At 42.5% G+C, this 17,465-nt stretch overlaps 1 protein-coding gene across 4 annotated transcripts; it reads right to left on the reverse strand.

Annotated features, from left to right (window-relative positions):
* Positions 1-24: 24 nt before the first annotated feature.
* slc44a2 (solute carrier family 44 member 2 (CTL2 blood group)) lies at positions 25-15,454 on the reverse strand. Of its 4 annotated transcripts, none has more exons than XM_076294706.1 (22): positions 15,297-15,452; positions 10,789-10,837; positions 10,579-10,652; positions 10,319-10,403; positions 9,975-10,059; positions 9,534-9,647; positions 8,850-8,910; positions 8,550-8,679; positions 8,288-8,371; positions 7,894-8,006; positions 7,428-7,559; positions 6,990-7,089; positions 6,795-6,887; positions 6,539-6,623; positions 5,493-5,755; positions 4,653-4,747; positions 4,325-4,428; positions 4,003-4,076; positions 3,791-3,861; positions 3,557-3,645; positions 3,260-3,344; positions 25-1,036 (listed from the first exon to the last, which is right to left on the reverse strand). In XM_076294706.1, exons 1-22 carry the CDS (start codon positions 15,406-15,408, stop codon positions 936-938), a joined length of 2,199 nt encoding a protein of 732 aa, XP_076150821.1. In that variant the 5' UTR covers positions 15,409-15,452; the 3' UTR covers positions 25-935. The 4 variants fall into 4 exon arrangements, with proteins under 4 accessions (XP_076150821.1, XP_076150829.1, XP_076150804.1 ...); XM_076294714.1 differs by lacking the exon at positions 15,297-15,452 and adding an exon at positions 11,517-11,811; XM_076294689.1 differs by lacking the exon at positions 25-1,036 and adding an exon at positions 1,319-2,818 and having other exon boundaries at positions 15,297-15,454.
* Between the last annotated feature and the right edge of the window lie 2,011 nt (positions 15,455-17,465).

Here is a 17,465-nt window from a genome sequence, read left to right on the forward strand (position 1 = left end):
CATAGTTTTGAGATGTTTCTCAGGTAGAATGCTGATTTTGTGATGTTTTTAATGTTTTAATGTGGGACTGGAATGTCGCAAGACAGGAAAAACTGACAGAAAAAGAAAAAGAGTGATTATATATATACACAGTATATATATATATATACACACAGAGAGAGAAAGAGAGAGAGCAGCAAAGGAGGCATGACAAAATGTTGAAATCATGAAGATTCCATTTGTTTAAATGTGAATAAAAAAAAAAACAGGTTTTCTGCTAAAAAAAAATTAGATGGCTACTCATTTGATCAGACATTGTTTTTTACTTCTGTTGGTGTAACAACCACCTTGGGGGGTATCACTATTTGGTCTGGTTCATGGACAACTGGGCCCAGATAAGAACAGAACATTTCCTGACAATTCAACAAACACTTTATGAAAACAGTGGATACATTGCACTAGCATGTATATACCTATTTCCCAACAATGTACACTTTCACACACACACTTGCATCATATATACAATACGCTGAACATGTAATCTCTTTGTTGTAAATTGGAACATGGCTTACATATAACGGAATAGTCTAATACAAATAAACAATACTATGACAATACTGCATGAGCAAGCGTAAAAAAACAGATCAATTGTGTTGAAATTTAAAAAGATGTTACCTCAAAAATTAAAAAGTGACAAAAAGCAATATTGAACGAAACGATATTCACATAGCCCCAGAATTGCATGCATATGTGCAGAATTGGAAAGCATGCCAACAGTTAAGCTATGAAATATACATTTCTACAGTATAGCTTTCTGCATGGTAGGAGTGGTATAGTGTGTGTCAGGGTCACACTGTGGTCAGAGATATAACAAATGATCTGAAATGTGAAATCAGTGCAAGGATGAAGGAGGAATTGTAATTGATCAATCCCTGAGTGAAGTCAATGGCTAATGTCTATTTGGCCTTCTCATTCTTCTTCTGCAAAGTCCCGAGCAGTTTCTCCGACATGAAGTAAGGCCTCTCTGCAGTGCCATCGTTGCGCTCCAGGTCCTCCACTGGGAATATAACACACACCAAATAAGACACAAACTTCTTCCCAGCGTACTGTATTCATACGGAATCTCACTCACTCACACACACACACACACAAATATAGACAGACCTACTGATTCTCACTGCTCCCGCAGAACTTACCTTTGATATTACATTTGGCGAAGGTACAGCATAGTCTAGATCTAATCTCAAAACGCAATCTGCATTTACACATTAGCTACAGACAACAGAACGAGAAGGCCATAGGAGAGTTATGTGTATAAAGGAAAGCCAGAGAGAGTATGTTACAGTAGAAGAAAGATGCGTTTTAATAGAGCACTAATAGACCATGTGACTAACATGCAATAAAGAGCAAAAAAGACAGAGGTAGAAAGAGACAGATAAAGGCAGACTAGTGTCCAATTTTAAGTGGTCAACGCCATCTATGATCCCAAGGCAAAAAGGTAGTGTTTTCTTCAGATCATTACTTGATTGGAGCAACAATAAGCACAATACTTAATCCATACATTTATATATACAAACCAACAGGCTTTGTTAGTGTATATACCACAATTTCATACAAAAGGACTACACCATTTGGCGTCAGCTGGTTTCAGTGTAAACACAGGAGAACTGGATTATGCCTTTTTTTTTTGTACCTTTTGTAAACGTAGCGTCATTAGATTAGTGCACTCTAGAACACAATTAAGACATCAATCATCCTTTCACAGAGAGTAGGCACAGATCCAGCACCAGAAGTAAAAATGTACATCCTTCACATAAAACACTCTCACATGTGTACGAGTGCACACACACACACACAAAATGTTAACAAACAATACAAGTTGGTTTTGTACCAACTGTTCTATAACTTAGCATGTGGTTTTCGGGTCTGTTCTTTTATTTAAAAAGGCTCGTCATCATGCCTCCCCAAATGCCACAGTTTTAGAGTCACGAGATTGTAACAAGGCTGCATACTGTCATATACCTAATAGTGTACTTAACATAGGAACAAGCTCAATTCCGCAATTCCCAGAAACCAGACTAGACTAGAAGACAATGCTATTCTGGTCCTACAGCTACTCAGAGTGGCAAGCTTATGGCGTTTTTACCTTACCCATACAAGAAGTGTTGATAGCTGGACATCTTTTCACATTTGGCTGATACAGTAAATACCAGTCTACACAAACAGCATACGACAGCAAGCCATTTCTATAAGATATATCCAGACTTTTCCCAACGCGCCTGATAGTGTCATATCCCTTTAAAGTCAATGACTCACGACCAATTCTGAATTCATTCCTGAGGCGTAAGTGGGGTGTCCATTTCTTGCGGGCCATTTTCCTTGGGCTTCTCTTCTTCACCCTGCTCCTCCTCCTCCTCCTCCACGGCCGCCGCCGCCACCGCCGCTTGAGGCGCCGTCTCCGGCTCCTTGTTCTCCTCGGACTCTGCGTCCAGAATCCCGTTCTGCAGAGGGGCGGCCTGCGGCACGGCGGTCTGCGTCTCGGGCTCCGACGACAGCGTCTGTGGCGGCGGCGTGGTCTCCTCGGCCGGCGCCTCCTCCTGGGTGAGCGGCTGCTGCTCCTCCTCCTCGTGCGCCGTCCTCACGGTGGCCTCCTGCTTCACCTGCACCTCCCCGTCCTGCTCCACCTGCTGCAGCGGGGTCTCCTCCTCCTCCATCGGCGCCGCCGCCGCCGAGCCCTCGTCCGGCTCGTCCGGTTTGGTCTTAGACAGAATCTCGTGGAGTTCGGGAGACATGAAATACGGCCGTTCCGTGGAGCCGTCGTTTCGCTCCAAGTCCTCGCCTGATGAAGCGTTTTCGATCGCCGCCATTGGAAGCGGGTGCACGCATGCATTGGGGTGTGTGAATGAGTTAGGGATCAGGTTAGTAGAAAAAACATTGAGGGAACAGGACAATGGAGGGATAATTATAACAAAGGAGGTAAGGAGTGAAGGAAACAGAAAGGGAGAGAAAGAAAGCAGAGTCAGAGACACAGCAACCGGGCTGTTAGGGGACAGACTAAGCACTGCAGTGGGACAAAGTCACAGTGCCCTCATTTTGGGCTCTCAAGTGAAACGCATCAATGCCAGAACAACTGCTAGCTTGCTACGCTAAATATGTTTCACTTCTCTTTATTACTTTTAGCTGTCTAAGATATTCTGTGTATGTTTTTCATATGATACTGTCTCATATGACTAATAACAGGTCAAGCACCCAGACAGACAAATGCGAGTGCATTACTTACAGAAGCACAGGAATAGTGTGTCCACACACATGGCATACACACTGAAGAAGCCGTGGGCAATCAGATAGGAGCCGAATACTATGGTCTACAATAACAAACACAACAACAACATAAAAATATCATTACACAACACTGTTGGAAAATCACATCAGCTTGTAAGAGCCAAATACATTTTGGACTTTTGGGATGAACTATCTGATGAATGTGATGAAGGTTTCTGGTTTTCCTTGCAATGGGAATTCAAGAAACATTTAGGCCAATCTAGCCATCAAACCAGCTCGACTCTAAAAGCCTTACCATGATTGGGACCCAGTAATAGTTGAGGTTGGGGGCTGCATCCTCGATGCCCTTAATTCTCCCAGAGAAAAAGAAGAATGAGCAGATGCCTGGATACAAAGGACAGGAAACAGAGCAATGCGTTACATGACAGCAAGCACCTTACATGGTCCAATATGCAGATTAATCAGATTAATCCACCTGGATTATATGTGTCATTTGTTATTCATTTTATTCAATACATGTGCCACTTACCCACAATTCCAACAATGAGCAGCTTGCCCAAGAAGAGGAGGAAATCTGTAACCTTATCAAGCACTGCCACTCTGCAAGGGAAAAAGGCAGATTCATCTTTTAGTTATGGGTGCATTCTTTACAGCAGTAGCTCTATAAACCTGCATGATAACTAAAAATTGAGAGAACTTATAATTCATAATTCACTATAATTCAATAATACCATAATTCACCTGACAATGTTCCTCATTAGAAGGAAGAAAGCATCCTTTGCTGCTGTGCAGAAGTTCTTGCCATATATTGCCACCTAGTGGAGAAAAAAACAACAACTGCAACCATGTGGACCAAATGCCTGATGAGAAACACTGACCATTCCTTCCAAATGTCATGCACGCACGGCATGTTCTCTGAGGACAGCACTACAATAGTTCCGTTTGTAAAGCACCAGAACATAGAGGGAGGAGGCGACGCCTGTCTAAAACTAGAACTCAGCAAGGACTCAGCAAAGAACTCAGCTGTTCTCCAAATGTGCACAGTCAAGGGTGTTCCACTTACCATGATGTAGGCATTTCTGTTCAGGAACTTGATGAACTTCTCCAGGCACCAGAAGCAGCACTTCATACAGCTCAGCAGGAATTTGGCAAACCTATTTTGAGCTCCTATTGGGGAGAGTTATAGAAATAAGATGAGTATTTAGAAATAATGATAAAAAATTAACCCCTAGTCACTCGATATACTGATTCACATTCACAGTTACTGTGGCTAATATTTTTGTCTAATGCAATTAACAATGGTATATATACTGTATATTTTATTAGTATATTGAGCTGAACTTCATGCATGTGTCACAGAAACCCTCTCGGCCCATCCATGGCCCCCTGACCTTTCAGTTTCTGGTCCAGATACTCCAGGATGACCCTGATGACCTGCACGATGGCCAGAATGAGGGAGCCGAACGCCAGAGAGCCTGTGTGGTACCTGCACGGGGGGGGGGGGGGGCGTACAGTGTAACTGTCGTGAGTGTCAGGTCTCAGGTCAGTTTTCCTGGCTCTTTTTCTGACCACACCCTTTACCAGCTGTGATGCTGGTGGTGCTGGCCATAGCGTGAATTATTCATGTCCATATGATCTCTGCTAATGTTTCATTGATGACTCTTCTCTTTTGTTCTGAGTGGCCAAACCCCATTTCTCTTACAATGACTGAGACAAAAAGATTGCCTTCACAGTCCAACAAACAGCGACACGTCCACACGGTAGCTAGTTGGACACGGAGCTGTGTGAACCTGACTCCCGGAGCACCATGCTTGTTGTAAAGCTAGCCGCCACAGTTTTGGGTTGGGCTCATGATTTCCTCTAAACCATTCCCTTCTCTCTTCTCTGAAGTTGCTCTGCTCTCATAACACATCTGTACAGCATACGATGCATAACGACGCACACACACACACACACACACACACACACACGCTCTGCTCTCATAACACATCCGTGATGCATATACACGCACACACACACACACACACACACACATGCACTCAGGCACAAACACACACGCACACACACGCACACACACGCACACACACACACACACACATGCACTCAGGCACAAACAGACACAATCACACACGCACACACACACACACACACATACACACAATCACACACACATGCACGCACAAACACACACACAAACACACACACACACAGTACGGTATGAGAGTTGGTACCTGAGAGCCCTTCCCAGTGAGGCGCATATGGGGAAGGCAGGGATGTCCTCTGGCTTCTTAAAGGCCCAGTAGTACGAAGCGAACGCCCCTGCTAGGGTCACCTGCCCCAGCGCCGTCACAAAGTTGGCACACCAGAAGAAGAGGAAGAGGTTGTAGAACTGGAACACGATCAGGTACTTGTGGTAGAGGGTCTCTCCGCCGTAGAAGGCAAACTGGCACTCAGCATCTCGACACACATCTGTGATGTTGGAGTCCTTGAAGGTCTGGAAAGGGTCGGGTGGAGACACCAGAAAGGAGACACTCAGTATGTGTGTTTAGTTATTGTGTTAGTCTGACCAAATCCAAACTTTTTAAATGCATGTAAACATGTTAGTCCGGCAGAAATCGGAGCTTTTTCAGGGTCAGGTGGAGTAATCAGAAAGGAGACACAGAGAGGACTTCACCCAAACAAGACAAGCAAATGTTGACTAGACCTTAAATACCTGACTTGAGCCACACAAGCAATTACACTAATTAGAGTTTACTACTAAGACTTTCAGGATCAATACAGATGTGCGGACTTGCTTACTCTACGGACTTGCTTACTCTACTCACTTTATACAACTGTGTAAAAACAATACAATAGTTGGGGTTGTGGGTCATCACAAATAACATCACAACTGCTGATCTACCATCTGTGAATATGCAGTGATGCAAAACAGGAGAACCGCACTGGATAAGATACTGAATTACCCAACTTTATCCAGCCAGGAAGAGAAGCAAAAAAAGGTAGCAACAAAAAAATGCCAACCAATTTCCATAACCAATAATTAACTCCAAATAGAAAACAAAACAAATGTCACAGACAGAATAAAATCAATTATTAACTCAAAAATACACAAATCACAGTATCATTACATGTGGCATTACATTGTGGCACGGCAATGCAGCCTCTGTGTTATTTTATTCTGAATAAAATGTCAAAATAGAAAATGCTGAGTGGCGTGGTCTTCAAAAATGCTCCATGCAAGCGGCTGAAGGGAGTGGGGTTTGGGGGGGGGGCTTACCTTTGGGTCACAACGCTCCAGAGAGTGCGAACACTCACTGGTGTTGAACACCTTATACACGGCCTCGTTGGAGGTGGACAAGAAGCTGAAGGAGTGTGTCAAGGAGTTTTGCCACAAGTGACCGCGACCAGAACAGAACGCTTCAGAGCCCTTATTTATTTCCTTGTTCCTGAATAAAGTGCAAATGAGCAGTCAGTGGGAAAACCCCCTTAGACTCATACCCCAACAGTATGGGAGGACAGGCTGAAAAGGATACACAGCAGTGACCGCCCAGTACGCGATCACCAGGGACAGCAGGAAGAAGGTCAACAGAGGGTAGACCAGCGAGGACATCACATGACCGACGGCCCTGGAGGAAAGGGGGCAGGAGGTAATGAGTGACCCATCTGTGAGAGACACGCTGAAATGAATGGAACGGCAGTTTCCATGTAGTTTTGCATTCAGTGCTCACCTGCTTGCTTCCTTAATGAGAGCGATGGCGATGAGAATTCTCTTCCTGAGGAAGATGAGGAGGATGATGATGACCAGCTCCACGATGGCCAGGATGATCACTGAGACATGAGGAAGGAGACGGAGAGAGGGAGAGAGAGAGAAAGAATTATTATTATTATTATTATCATAGGGAAATGAGATTGGGTTGAATGGAAAAATGCAACCAACAAGTATTATATTGGTTGAAATGTTAAGAACCAGACAAAATTGGATGTACTATCTTTAAGTAAGCAAGCGAGAGTAAAGTGCTCACTGAATGCTAGCCAGGTCTGCCGGAGATATTAAGTAGTATAAGTATTATACTATAAGAAAGTAAAGTGCTCACTGAATGCTAGCCAGGTCTGCCGGAGATATTAAGTAGTATAAGTATTATACTATAAGAAAGTAAAGTGCTCACTGAATGCTAGCCAGGTCTGCCGGAGATGCAGATACACAGAGAAGTCTGTCTGCAGGCCGAGGTCGCGGATGGTGACATCAGCACCAGGAGTTCCTTTTAGAGCAGCGTATTCCAGGTAGCAATGGATAATCCCTGGGAGAAGGATGGGAAGGTCATTTGTGATGCATTGACATGCACATTTATTCATTTAGCAGTCATCCAAAGTGACTTACAGTACATAGGTCAATTCTATTACAAGGGACCACATTTTCGCCAGAGCAATTTGCATTGGTCAAGGGCACAACGCTGGAAACCGGGAATTGAACCCACAACTTTTTTTCAGGCTACTGCATGCTAGCTCAGCTCACCTTAACCACACTACCACCGCCCATGCTTGGATGTTTACGTTGTCCACATTGTCTTGCACTTGAACACAGTTACAATACTCTCTCTCTTTCTGATATGTTTGATGTGGACTTCAGTTTACCGTAAAAAATGACGACGATGACCATGGCCATCATGACCCAGACCATGATGCCTGCCAGAAAGCGCAGCAGCACGATGAAGATCAGACTGACGACCATCGCGATAACGAGACCGCTGCCAGGAAAAGGGCTCAACATTATGAGTAATATCTACAGCAATATAAGCAATACAACGCCACATAGTAAGATTAAATGTATGTATGCAATAGTATGTGATTCCTACAGTGTAAAAAATACAATAGAAACGTAAATTGTTTTAACAGATTTTTAAGAAAGTCACCACTAAGGTTAAATTGCTTTGTTTAGATCCTGTGAAATTGCTACCTTGGCAACGCCACGTCATGGCTTCAGAACTCTATTCTCTCGTTTGGGGTATGCATAAAAAAAAATGCTTACATCAGGATCCAGTGCCAGGACTGAGTGTAGTCTTCAAAGACCCTCATGAAGACCTGTCGTGCTTCCGTAGCAATGTTTGACTTCCTGCAAAACACAATTTTGCTTTACTGTAATATGGATAAAGTGAATTTGGTAGTTCAATGCCTGAACCATAACTCAGCAGTGGGCTGGACAGGTTCTGTGACATGATGGAGACTGACTGGCACAAACTGGCTTGGTAGACAATCCTAAGGTAATACTGGGACTTGGGAGCAACACTTACTTTGTAGCATCCAAGAGATCATTAGCATTGTGGGTCACATCGTTCTCATCCATGTAGCTGGTTGTATTCTCACCGATGACGACGACTCCTCCCGTCTTCGTCCCCAGGTCTGGCAGGCAGCGGCGAGAGACTGAAGCAGGGCGATCAATTTGTCATCCAAAGTATTTCAATCTCCACAAATATGTTACACACATAATCTACCATGCTTGCTATATAAATGCAGAAGACACTAAAGGCACATTGTTTGAATGAACATGTCACACTTGTTAAGTGCTCAAGAAAATGCACACGTAAACGTACAGTTTTTACTTGGAAAGATCATCCCAGGACAGAGGCGATCCCTCAGAATCTCTGTGACACTCTGAAAACAAGAAGGATAACATCTAGTGAGTTACGTTGAGATTCTGTCCTTGAATATTACAATAATATATTATTAATTTTTTCGATTGTTTACACATAAAAAACTGGTACTTGAGACACAATGACCACAACATGTAGCTCATGCACCAACCCCCTGAACCAATTCTGCTAAACTACAAGCCGCTTCCTGCTTTACACTCAAATTGCACTTCTAAAACACACTTTTTTCACAACACTACACACAATTCTCTACATTTGGCACAATTTTCATGAAGAAAATATCAAATATCTTGTTTTCACAAGGAACACACTGCCACACTGTTTTCCATTCATCATAGTGTTTTACATTGAGCACGTCAGAGTTCAACTGGTTTCTATGTCTATTCATTTGATGGTTTGTGTGTGTCATTTGAGAAGAAATAACATTGTTTTGAATGTACAGTTTCATTTTGCAGGAGAATTGAGGGGTTTTGCCCATTGTGTGTGTGTTTTTTGATTTGTGTGTAAAGTTCTGAGAGTATGAGGCATTTTTTCAGAAAATGTGTGTAAACAATCGAGAAAAACTGTAACATTAAAAGGATAGTACAGCTCAGTGAGAAGGGAATATCATTTCAAAATACAAACCAGCATGGACAACTCTGTATTCTTGCAGAACTTTGTGTAATAGGCCATGTCGCCAGGTTTAAGACGTGCATTCGCCAGCGTCAGGAACTTATTCGGACATGATTCCACACAAATCTGTCCAAATACAAAGAACTTCATTTTTATTTCAGGGTACAAATACATAGTGTCACACTGTATACACACTAAAGCCAGTTAAGAAAAGGATATTTTAGAATGACTAAATTGTTTGTTGACAACAAACATTAGTTTAGCAATGGCAAACAAACATAACAGTGCTCTTTTTCTCTAAACACTAACTCAATTCAAACTGACTTTAATAGGACTACTTTCATTTAGATTGGCACACAAAAGTGTTTTTATTCCCTGTGGAACCCTCTTTGTGCATTGGGGGAAATGCATGGCAGAGTGGGAGTTAGTGGTCAGTGTGTGGTGGGAGCTGACCTGTGGGGTAGGGCACTGGAACTCCAGGAGCGTCAGTGGGCTGGCACACTTCAGGATGTTAAAGTAGAAAAGAAAAGGCTTCTTCCTGCAGGAGCAACACAGAGAGACATGTCAGAAGAGGGTCCTCACCAGTCTATTCAAGCACACACATTACGCACTGCAACAGCGCAGAAGTCTCTTCAGGCACACGCATTACACACTGCAACAGTCCAGAAGCAAAAGAGTAAGAGTTTCTTTGTGAGAGAAATATGTGAGAGCTTGAATATATATATATATAAAAAAAAAAGAATCAAAGGCAATATGACATATACTGCATACATGGAGGGCATGAAGAGTGAACTTACTCCAGGTCAGTCCCTGCCTGCCCACAGAACTGCCCTGTGCTGTCGGTGGGGTATATGACTTTACGAGGGTCACCCCTCGACCAAGCTACAAGGAGAGAGAGAGAGACGTAAGTATGTGCAGTGTGCTTGTAATCTGGCCCTCTACAGGACAGTGTAAGAAAAGCACTCACACATACAGTATAATTCGTCATGGCCTTTTGTCCATCTTGGCCACTGATTAAATGTCTCATTTACATGTAGACATCAGAGTGAAACCTTACCCAGAATTCCCACGCCAAAGTAGCCCACAATGGCCAAGATGAAAAGGATGCAGCACAAGATGTCTGTGCAACCCCTGTCAAGGAGGAAAAGTTCATTGTTTGTTAAAAATATACAGAAGAATGCAGAAGACAGCAAAATGGTTGGATAGGCTACACATGGTATACAGTAATATGAGTAACACACGCAATACAGAAAAGTCTCTTCAGTACCTGTTATGAATAGGGCCTTTAAAAGTGGGGTCAAACTTCCGTGGATCCCCTATGGAAACAAAATGATGAACATTGTTTACATGGTCTTGTCCTGTGTATGTGGGTGTGTTTGTTTGTGAGAATATGAGCACGGGTGTTTATGCTTTCACATCGTGAGAGCTTTTGGCATACCATTCATTTTCTCCTGCCAAGACAGACATGCCTAGCAACCCACCATATTGCAGCCTAACAATCAGTATCGCTGCCTAAGCTTATTGGACGTTCATCCAGCTCTATGCAGTTACAAGGTCAGACACCATTTGCTTAGCAGACCAGTGATGATTAAAAAAGCCAAGTTTATATTTAAAAGTAACAGTTAATTTTTAATTGATTCTGTAGTTTGTTCTTTATAGAATACTGAACTGAGTGATACATTTTAGAGCGGAAATGGACTTCGTCATCTCATTTCCTGTGTCAACATCTCCAAACCTTTCTACCGTGTCTATTCACACAGGAAGGAGGCACTTTTAGATCTTCTTTTATACGTCACAAGGCCATAAATAACAGCACAAGTGAGAAATAAGATATTTTTTTACCATAGTACATTTTCCTCTTAACCTTAAATGGTATGGAATTGTATGTTAGCTTAAGTCTGACACTGTCACTGTAGTCAGACGTGGCCCGACTTGATTTGAATATCATAACTCATGAGAACAAAACTCATTTTGCATTTTGAAGAAGAATCCTACCTTTCTCTCCATAGGGCGCGTCTTTTGCCATGTTTTGTCCTCCTTGAATACCGACACTGCTTCTATCTGCCCTATTTCCTGCCTTTGTCTCTTCACGAACACATTTGCCTACTCTAACCCGTCATCCCCTCTCTGCCCTCGTTCATCTCAGACTTCACTGAGCGTCACAGAGTGTTCTCTGGGGGACAGTCCACCTGAGACCAGCCAAAGTGAGACAAAACAACACCTCCACCAGCATCCCTCTGCAGACGTCCCTAATGGTCCCCTCACAGGTTGTTGATCTTGTGTGGAGTTTCTGCGTTACTTTCACTTTCACTCCCCCTGGTCATAACATCCTCCATGTGACTAAACAGGTTGAACACGCACATGAACAGAACCTCCGTGTGACTAAACAGGTTGAACACGCACATGAACAGAACCTCTGCATGTCCTTCGCTATATCAGACACTATTATGAGCTCATTTACATAATGTCCGTTGGAAATACTAGGAGTAGTGTATCAGCCGGCTAAGTTCGGAATTCCAAATGGCCAGTTATGTTGTTATAGATATAAGACCCAACCGCTTGACATCCGCAGAACATGCAGACTTACACGTAGGTCTGAAAGCAGCTAATATCTAAGACTAAGGCACACTACACAATTTAACAAAGCACTGCCTATATTATAGAGTACCACCTCCATGTGGAACTCATCATATTCAGCTGGGGACAGAAATGTAACAGGTAACTTGGCTGTAAACCATTACCTTATGGCCTACTGTTTTCACTTTTCAATTCATTATATAGTGTTACACTGAAACAAAATAATAAAATCCAAAATGTATTCTTCATATTCCACATGCCAAAACTTCACTTCACACGCTTCCAAAAATTAACCATGGTTTTACTATGGTAAATACAGTAAGCATGGATATATTCGGTTGTTATGGTTAACCATGTTTGTTTTACAACCATGGAAACTATATGGTTATGGTATGACTGGTGATTATATGGTATGGTATGACTATCATGGTTCACTACAGTTACAGTTGGTGATAAACCTGAGAAAAAACATGGGGGGTTTTTGCCCGAAAATTAACCATGGTTCTTTAAAGGCCCCCTAAAGAGTTTTTTTTTTACCAAAATCATTTTGATGGCACATAAACTCTCAATAGGGTGAACGGCACTTCTGCTCTAAGTGCCGTTCACCCTATAGGAAGATATAGGAATTATCTTCTGTCACCCTTTAGGAAGCCATAGGAAGATGCTGTTCGGGTAGGAACATTGCCTGCACCCCCCCGGCCTCCAAAATCGAAATGGAAAAGAGCTGCTATGCTACAGGAATTCAGATCTCTTTTTCTACAGACTGCTGTGGGTGGAGTTATGTTTGTTGCAACTGTAGGAGGACCCTCAGTGCTACTTTAAGCATGGTTTTTATGGTTAACCAGGGGAATAACGGTTCATGCCTATGGTTTTATCATGGTTTCACTACGGCACTTTGGTCATCAACCTGTGTAGTAGTAGTGAGGTGTAGTGAGGCGTGGTGAGGCAGCGGTAACGTAGTGGCTAAGGAGCTGGGCTAGCATGCAGTAGCCTGAAAAGTTGTGGGTTCAATGGGCTCCATGCACGACTCCATTTTGGATTCGCTTCCTACTGGCCTGTCAACTTCTTGTTAACAAAAAATGACAGATTACTGGCCTGTCAGTTTTAATATACCGGTAGTAGGCTATTGCTAGTTGAACAACATAGCTTAAGTTATTCAAAAACAGTTAAGTAAATCTAAAGTTAACTTAATCAGTTGCTTGATTAAGGTTAAGAACAGTTTAAACCCTTTTCCCATAAGGGAGTGGCACACAACATTTTTACAAAGTCGGCCTACATTACCGTGAGACGAGGTGTTGAAGACAATGACAATAGAAAAGAGCCATATCTGCCAATGTATTACTGTAAACAGGAAGTTGATATGCCAGTACACGCAAATCCAAAATGGAGTTGTGCATAGAGTGCATTCCTGGCTTCCACCATTCAGCAAGGCACTTAACCATGGTTATTTACCATTGTAAAACCATGTTTAATTTTCATAACGGATGTTAAAACAATAGTAGTACCACAACTACTATGAAGTGCTATGGATAAACTATGGTTAGTGATCATAAAACCATGGTTCCTGTATAAAAAAACAGAGCAAACCATAGTGAATTTTCATAAGAGAAGTTTAAACCATAGTAGTACCACAGTTACTAAGAAGTGCTATGGATAAACCATGGAGCATAGCAATTATCATCACCATGATTTACCATAGTAAAACCATGGTTACTGTATAAAAAAAACATAGGAAAAGCATAGTGAATTTGCCTTCAGAATTTGCAAATTCAGAAAGAGAGACTAAACTGCTTCACTTCCACTGGCTGTGTGCACCTCACATTTACTTGAGTGATCGGTCAGATCTGATACTTCTCGCCTACCAGTGCATAGCCCAAGGCTGAATTACAATAGGTTATTTGTGGCCAGCTGAGTGTCCAGCTCAGACAATGAGACTGGACATTAGCTCTGCTCCCTGGCAGCCCACATCTCTGAAAGTGGGGAATGGTCTGTTGACAGGCTGTTGCCTGCCTGGCTCTCAGCTCACAGCCTTGCCAGATCTGTCGGGTGGGTGGTGGGGGTTTACTAGTAGCCAGACCTTCCTAAGAAGTTTAGACAACTCAGGACGACTGGTGCAGGCAACATTGGACTGTTCTTTTAACAGTTAACAACTGTCCAGGAGTCAAAAGGCGAGGGTTAGTAAAAGGCTGTAGGATTTTATGACCCTCCAGAGAAAAGAGGGATGGTTTGTTGAGGATCTCACAAGATAGGTAGTTCACATGGAAACCGGACATAGAAATTCAGGATTTAAGAAATAAACGTTGAATCTATTGACTGAACATAAATGTTAAGGGCTGAGCTAGTGTGCTATGCTTTTATTACAGAGATGACACAGGCAGACTTGTCATGTTTCTAGTAAACTAAGCATTTCAACGCATGGTCTAATCAACAGTAAAACAACAGTACAGCATGGTCTAATCAAACAGTAAAACAACCCCCCACACACCCATGCAAACATACAGTCAGTTGCCAGCCAGTGTTGGGGGAGATTAAAGAGAGACAGGCAGACTCTCAGACTGTGTGTGAGAGTGAGTGAGTGAGTGTGTGTGTGTGTGTGTGTGTGAGAGAGAGAGAGAGAGAGAGAGAGAGAGAGAGAGAGAGAGAGACAGAAAGAGAAAGAGAGTTTAGTTTCCAGTTTGTTTCTTAAAACAACATCCCATCTGTATTATTATCATAAGCCTAATAAATTCATTAAATCACCAAATGAAGAGTGAATTGCTCGATGATGTCACATTTAAGAAACCAGGATAACAAAACGGCGCTGACTACTTTTACTACTGTCTTAGTCAGACCGACGAATGCCTTTTGACCAATGCTGCTAGGGAATCTACCCGTGTTGATTTTCAGCATCAGGAAACGGTCTCCTTATTTTGCAATTTTTCGTTCAAATCGAAACTGGGCTACACCCAGTCCGTTCGATTCGAAGGCTGTTCTTCAACAAACGTCGCAAGCACAGTCAACCAATGCCTAGCCTACATTTAGAAAATATGTGTTATTATGGTGAGTCTGAATGCTGAAAAGCAAAAGACTATTAGCCTACCTATATGATAGCCTACATGCTGTCCACACCCATTTTATTATTAGCTTGCACTAGTCATTGTTTCCAATTTGTTGTCATTCTGATAACATTTGTAAAGAAAGAGGGATATGATAACTAACCATATTTGGAATCGCCATTTTTCTCTTCCATCTCCATGTCGTAAGGTTCAATTTTTCTAACAAGCCAGTTTGTTGGTGAAATCTCGGAGGACTGAGTACTTGAAGAAAGCATAGACTAAGATGTTCGCCAAAACCCCGCTAACGGTATGTTGTGCAGAACAACCCCTGGTGAATTCCAGTTTGGGCCACTTCACCAATAGTAAGAGTGCATAGCTGAAGGACATGCCTACTAGCCTATATCGGAAAGAGGCGGGATTTGTAGGTGGACACGAAAGAAAATAAGCTCATTCGACTTCGTGCAGCGCTGCGCAGATCTGGCTGAACGTGATGCATGGGCATGTTGCACTTTTTGCAACATGCCAGCCAGCACTGGTCCATGCATCACGTTCGGTCAGATCTGCATTCTGCATGCGGCATGTAACGGGCGTGAAATCGTCCCTGTTAGTTTTCCGGTATTTAAATGGAATGTGACAAACTAAGGCAAAAGGTTCGAAGTCACCACAGGCCAAAGATTTCACTGCGGAGCAGAACTGAAAATGAAATTTTTAGATTTTCTTTTTTCAAATTAGAGAAGTTCCTAATGATCTTTGCCTCGTTAATTGCACGCGGCTTCTTGAGTTCCTGCTGTAGCCTATGGAAAAGATCAGGGCTGTAGTGGAAGCTAAGTAGGCTAGCCTATTAATCCATCTCTGAAATTTCAGAAATAGAGTTTACCCACCTCTCAAAAAAGTTTAGGTACACGATTGTTGATGACTGACTGAAGAGCTTGAGGTCAGCTTCACGCACCTATTCACCAAATGCAACTTTTACAAATAACACTGTAGCCTATTATCCACATTCACAAATACAATAGGCCTATGTAGCCTACACTCATCTCTAGGAACCATTTAATAGCACTGGTATTTCAAACATTGGACGATTTCCTCCACCATCATCAAACATGTTCTGAATGCCTTAAGTTTTTAAAAATCTGATAGCCTACCGCATGGCGCAGTCCACCTTACCATGATCACAGAATTTATAGTTTACCCACCTCTTATTTTACCCCTACACCCCTGGTAAAGATGAATAGGCCTACGTGTTACAAGAGAGGTGTTAGCGAGTGTGTATAGGGGAGACCGGGGCTGGTTGGAACACTTTTCACTCTCGGCTATAGGCTATATTTCTCCGTCTTACAATGCGTTGAAATTGTCAAATTGTGATTAACTGAAAGCTTGGGATCTCAGCTACAAAATGTATACATTCAATGTCAACAAATTATCCCTTGTTTTGAGTTATATATGATTAAAGTGGTGTTGTGCACGTGTGCCAACCTGCCCCATGCACGGGGTTGGTTGGCACATAGTCGGGGTTGGTTGGAACACACCTCCGTGAAGCTGGCCCCCCATGTTACTCAAAAATGATTAAAAACACTGCTATTCGTTTGTGCCGGTTTGTGCCGTAAAAATGATCGTTTGTGCTGTTAAGGGTTTTAAGTAATTAAACTTTACATTTTTCTGGCCAGTGACGTCACTCAGCCCCCCATACTTGTCCAAATTTCCCCAAAATAGTCTCAATCGTTTGTGCTACGTTTGTGCTCATTTGTGCCGTTAAAAGTAACATTTGTGCTACTATGTTTTTTAAGATATTCCACGTTATTTGTTACACGTGTGACGTCATTCAGCCCCCCATCAATGTCGAAATCTTTCCAAAATGGTCTCAATCGTTTGTGCTGATTTGTGCCGTTAAAATAAACATTTGTGCTATGTTTTCTAAGTTATTATGGTTTATTTATTACTCGCGTGAGGTCACCAGCCCCATCAATGTCCAAAACTCACCAAAATGGTCTCAATCGTTTGTGCTATGTTTGTGCTGATTTGTGTCGTTAAAAATAACATTTGTGCAGCTATGTTTTTTAAGTTAACACGCTTTGTTACATGTGTGACGTCATTCAGCCCATCATCAGTGTCCAAATCTCCTCAAAATAGCCGCTGATTTGTGCCATTTAAATAAACGTTTGTAGGGTAGGCTACTATGTAAATTGTCCAGCGGCCTTGTCCAGCAATTGTAGCCTAGCTCATCACCCAGCCCCTCCATCAATGTCCAAACCTAGGCCTATAGCATACCCAATCGTTTGTGCTGATTGCGCCGACATTTCTCCTATGTTTATTACACGTGATGCCCAGCCCA

Source organism: Alosa pseudoharengus, unplaced genomic scaffold (genome assembly GCF_046254945.1).
Source record: "Alosa pseudoharengus isolate Yale_2024_CS ecotype anadromous, Long Island Sound unplaced genomic scaffold, YU_APseudo_1.1 YU_APseudo_1.1_scf_1, whole genome shotgun sequence".
Lineage (NCBI taxonomy): Eukaryota > Metazoa > Chordata > Actinopteri > Clupeiformes > Clupeidae > Alosa > Alosa pseudoharengus.

Excerpts from the sequence above, each read along its gene's own strand:
- slc44a2 (XM_076294689.1), bottom strand. The coding sequence starts at position 15,408 with ATGCTTTCTTCAAGTACTCAGTCCTCCGAGATTTCACCAACAAACTGG. Across the intron at positions 10,653-10,788 it reads AAAGGCCCTATTCATAACAG|GGGTTGCACAGACATCTTGT; the intron begins GTACTGAAGAGA and ends CCTCCTTGACAG. Across the intron at positions 5,756-6,538 it reads TGGAGCGTTGTGACCCAAAG|ACCTTCAAGGACTCCAACAT; the intron begins GTAAGCCCCCCC and ends GACCCTTTCCAG.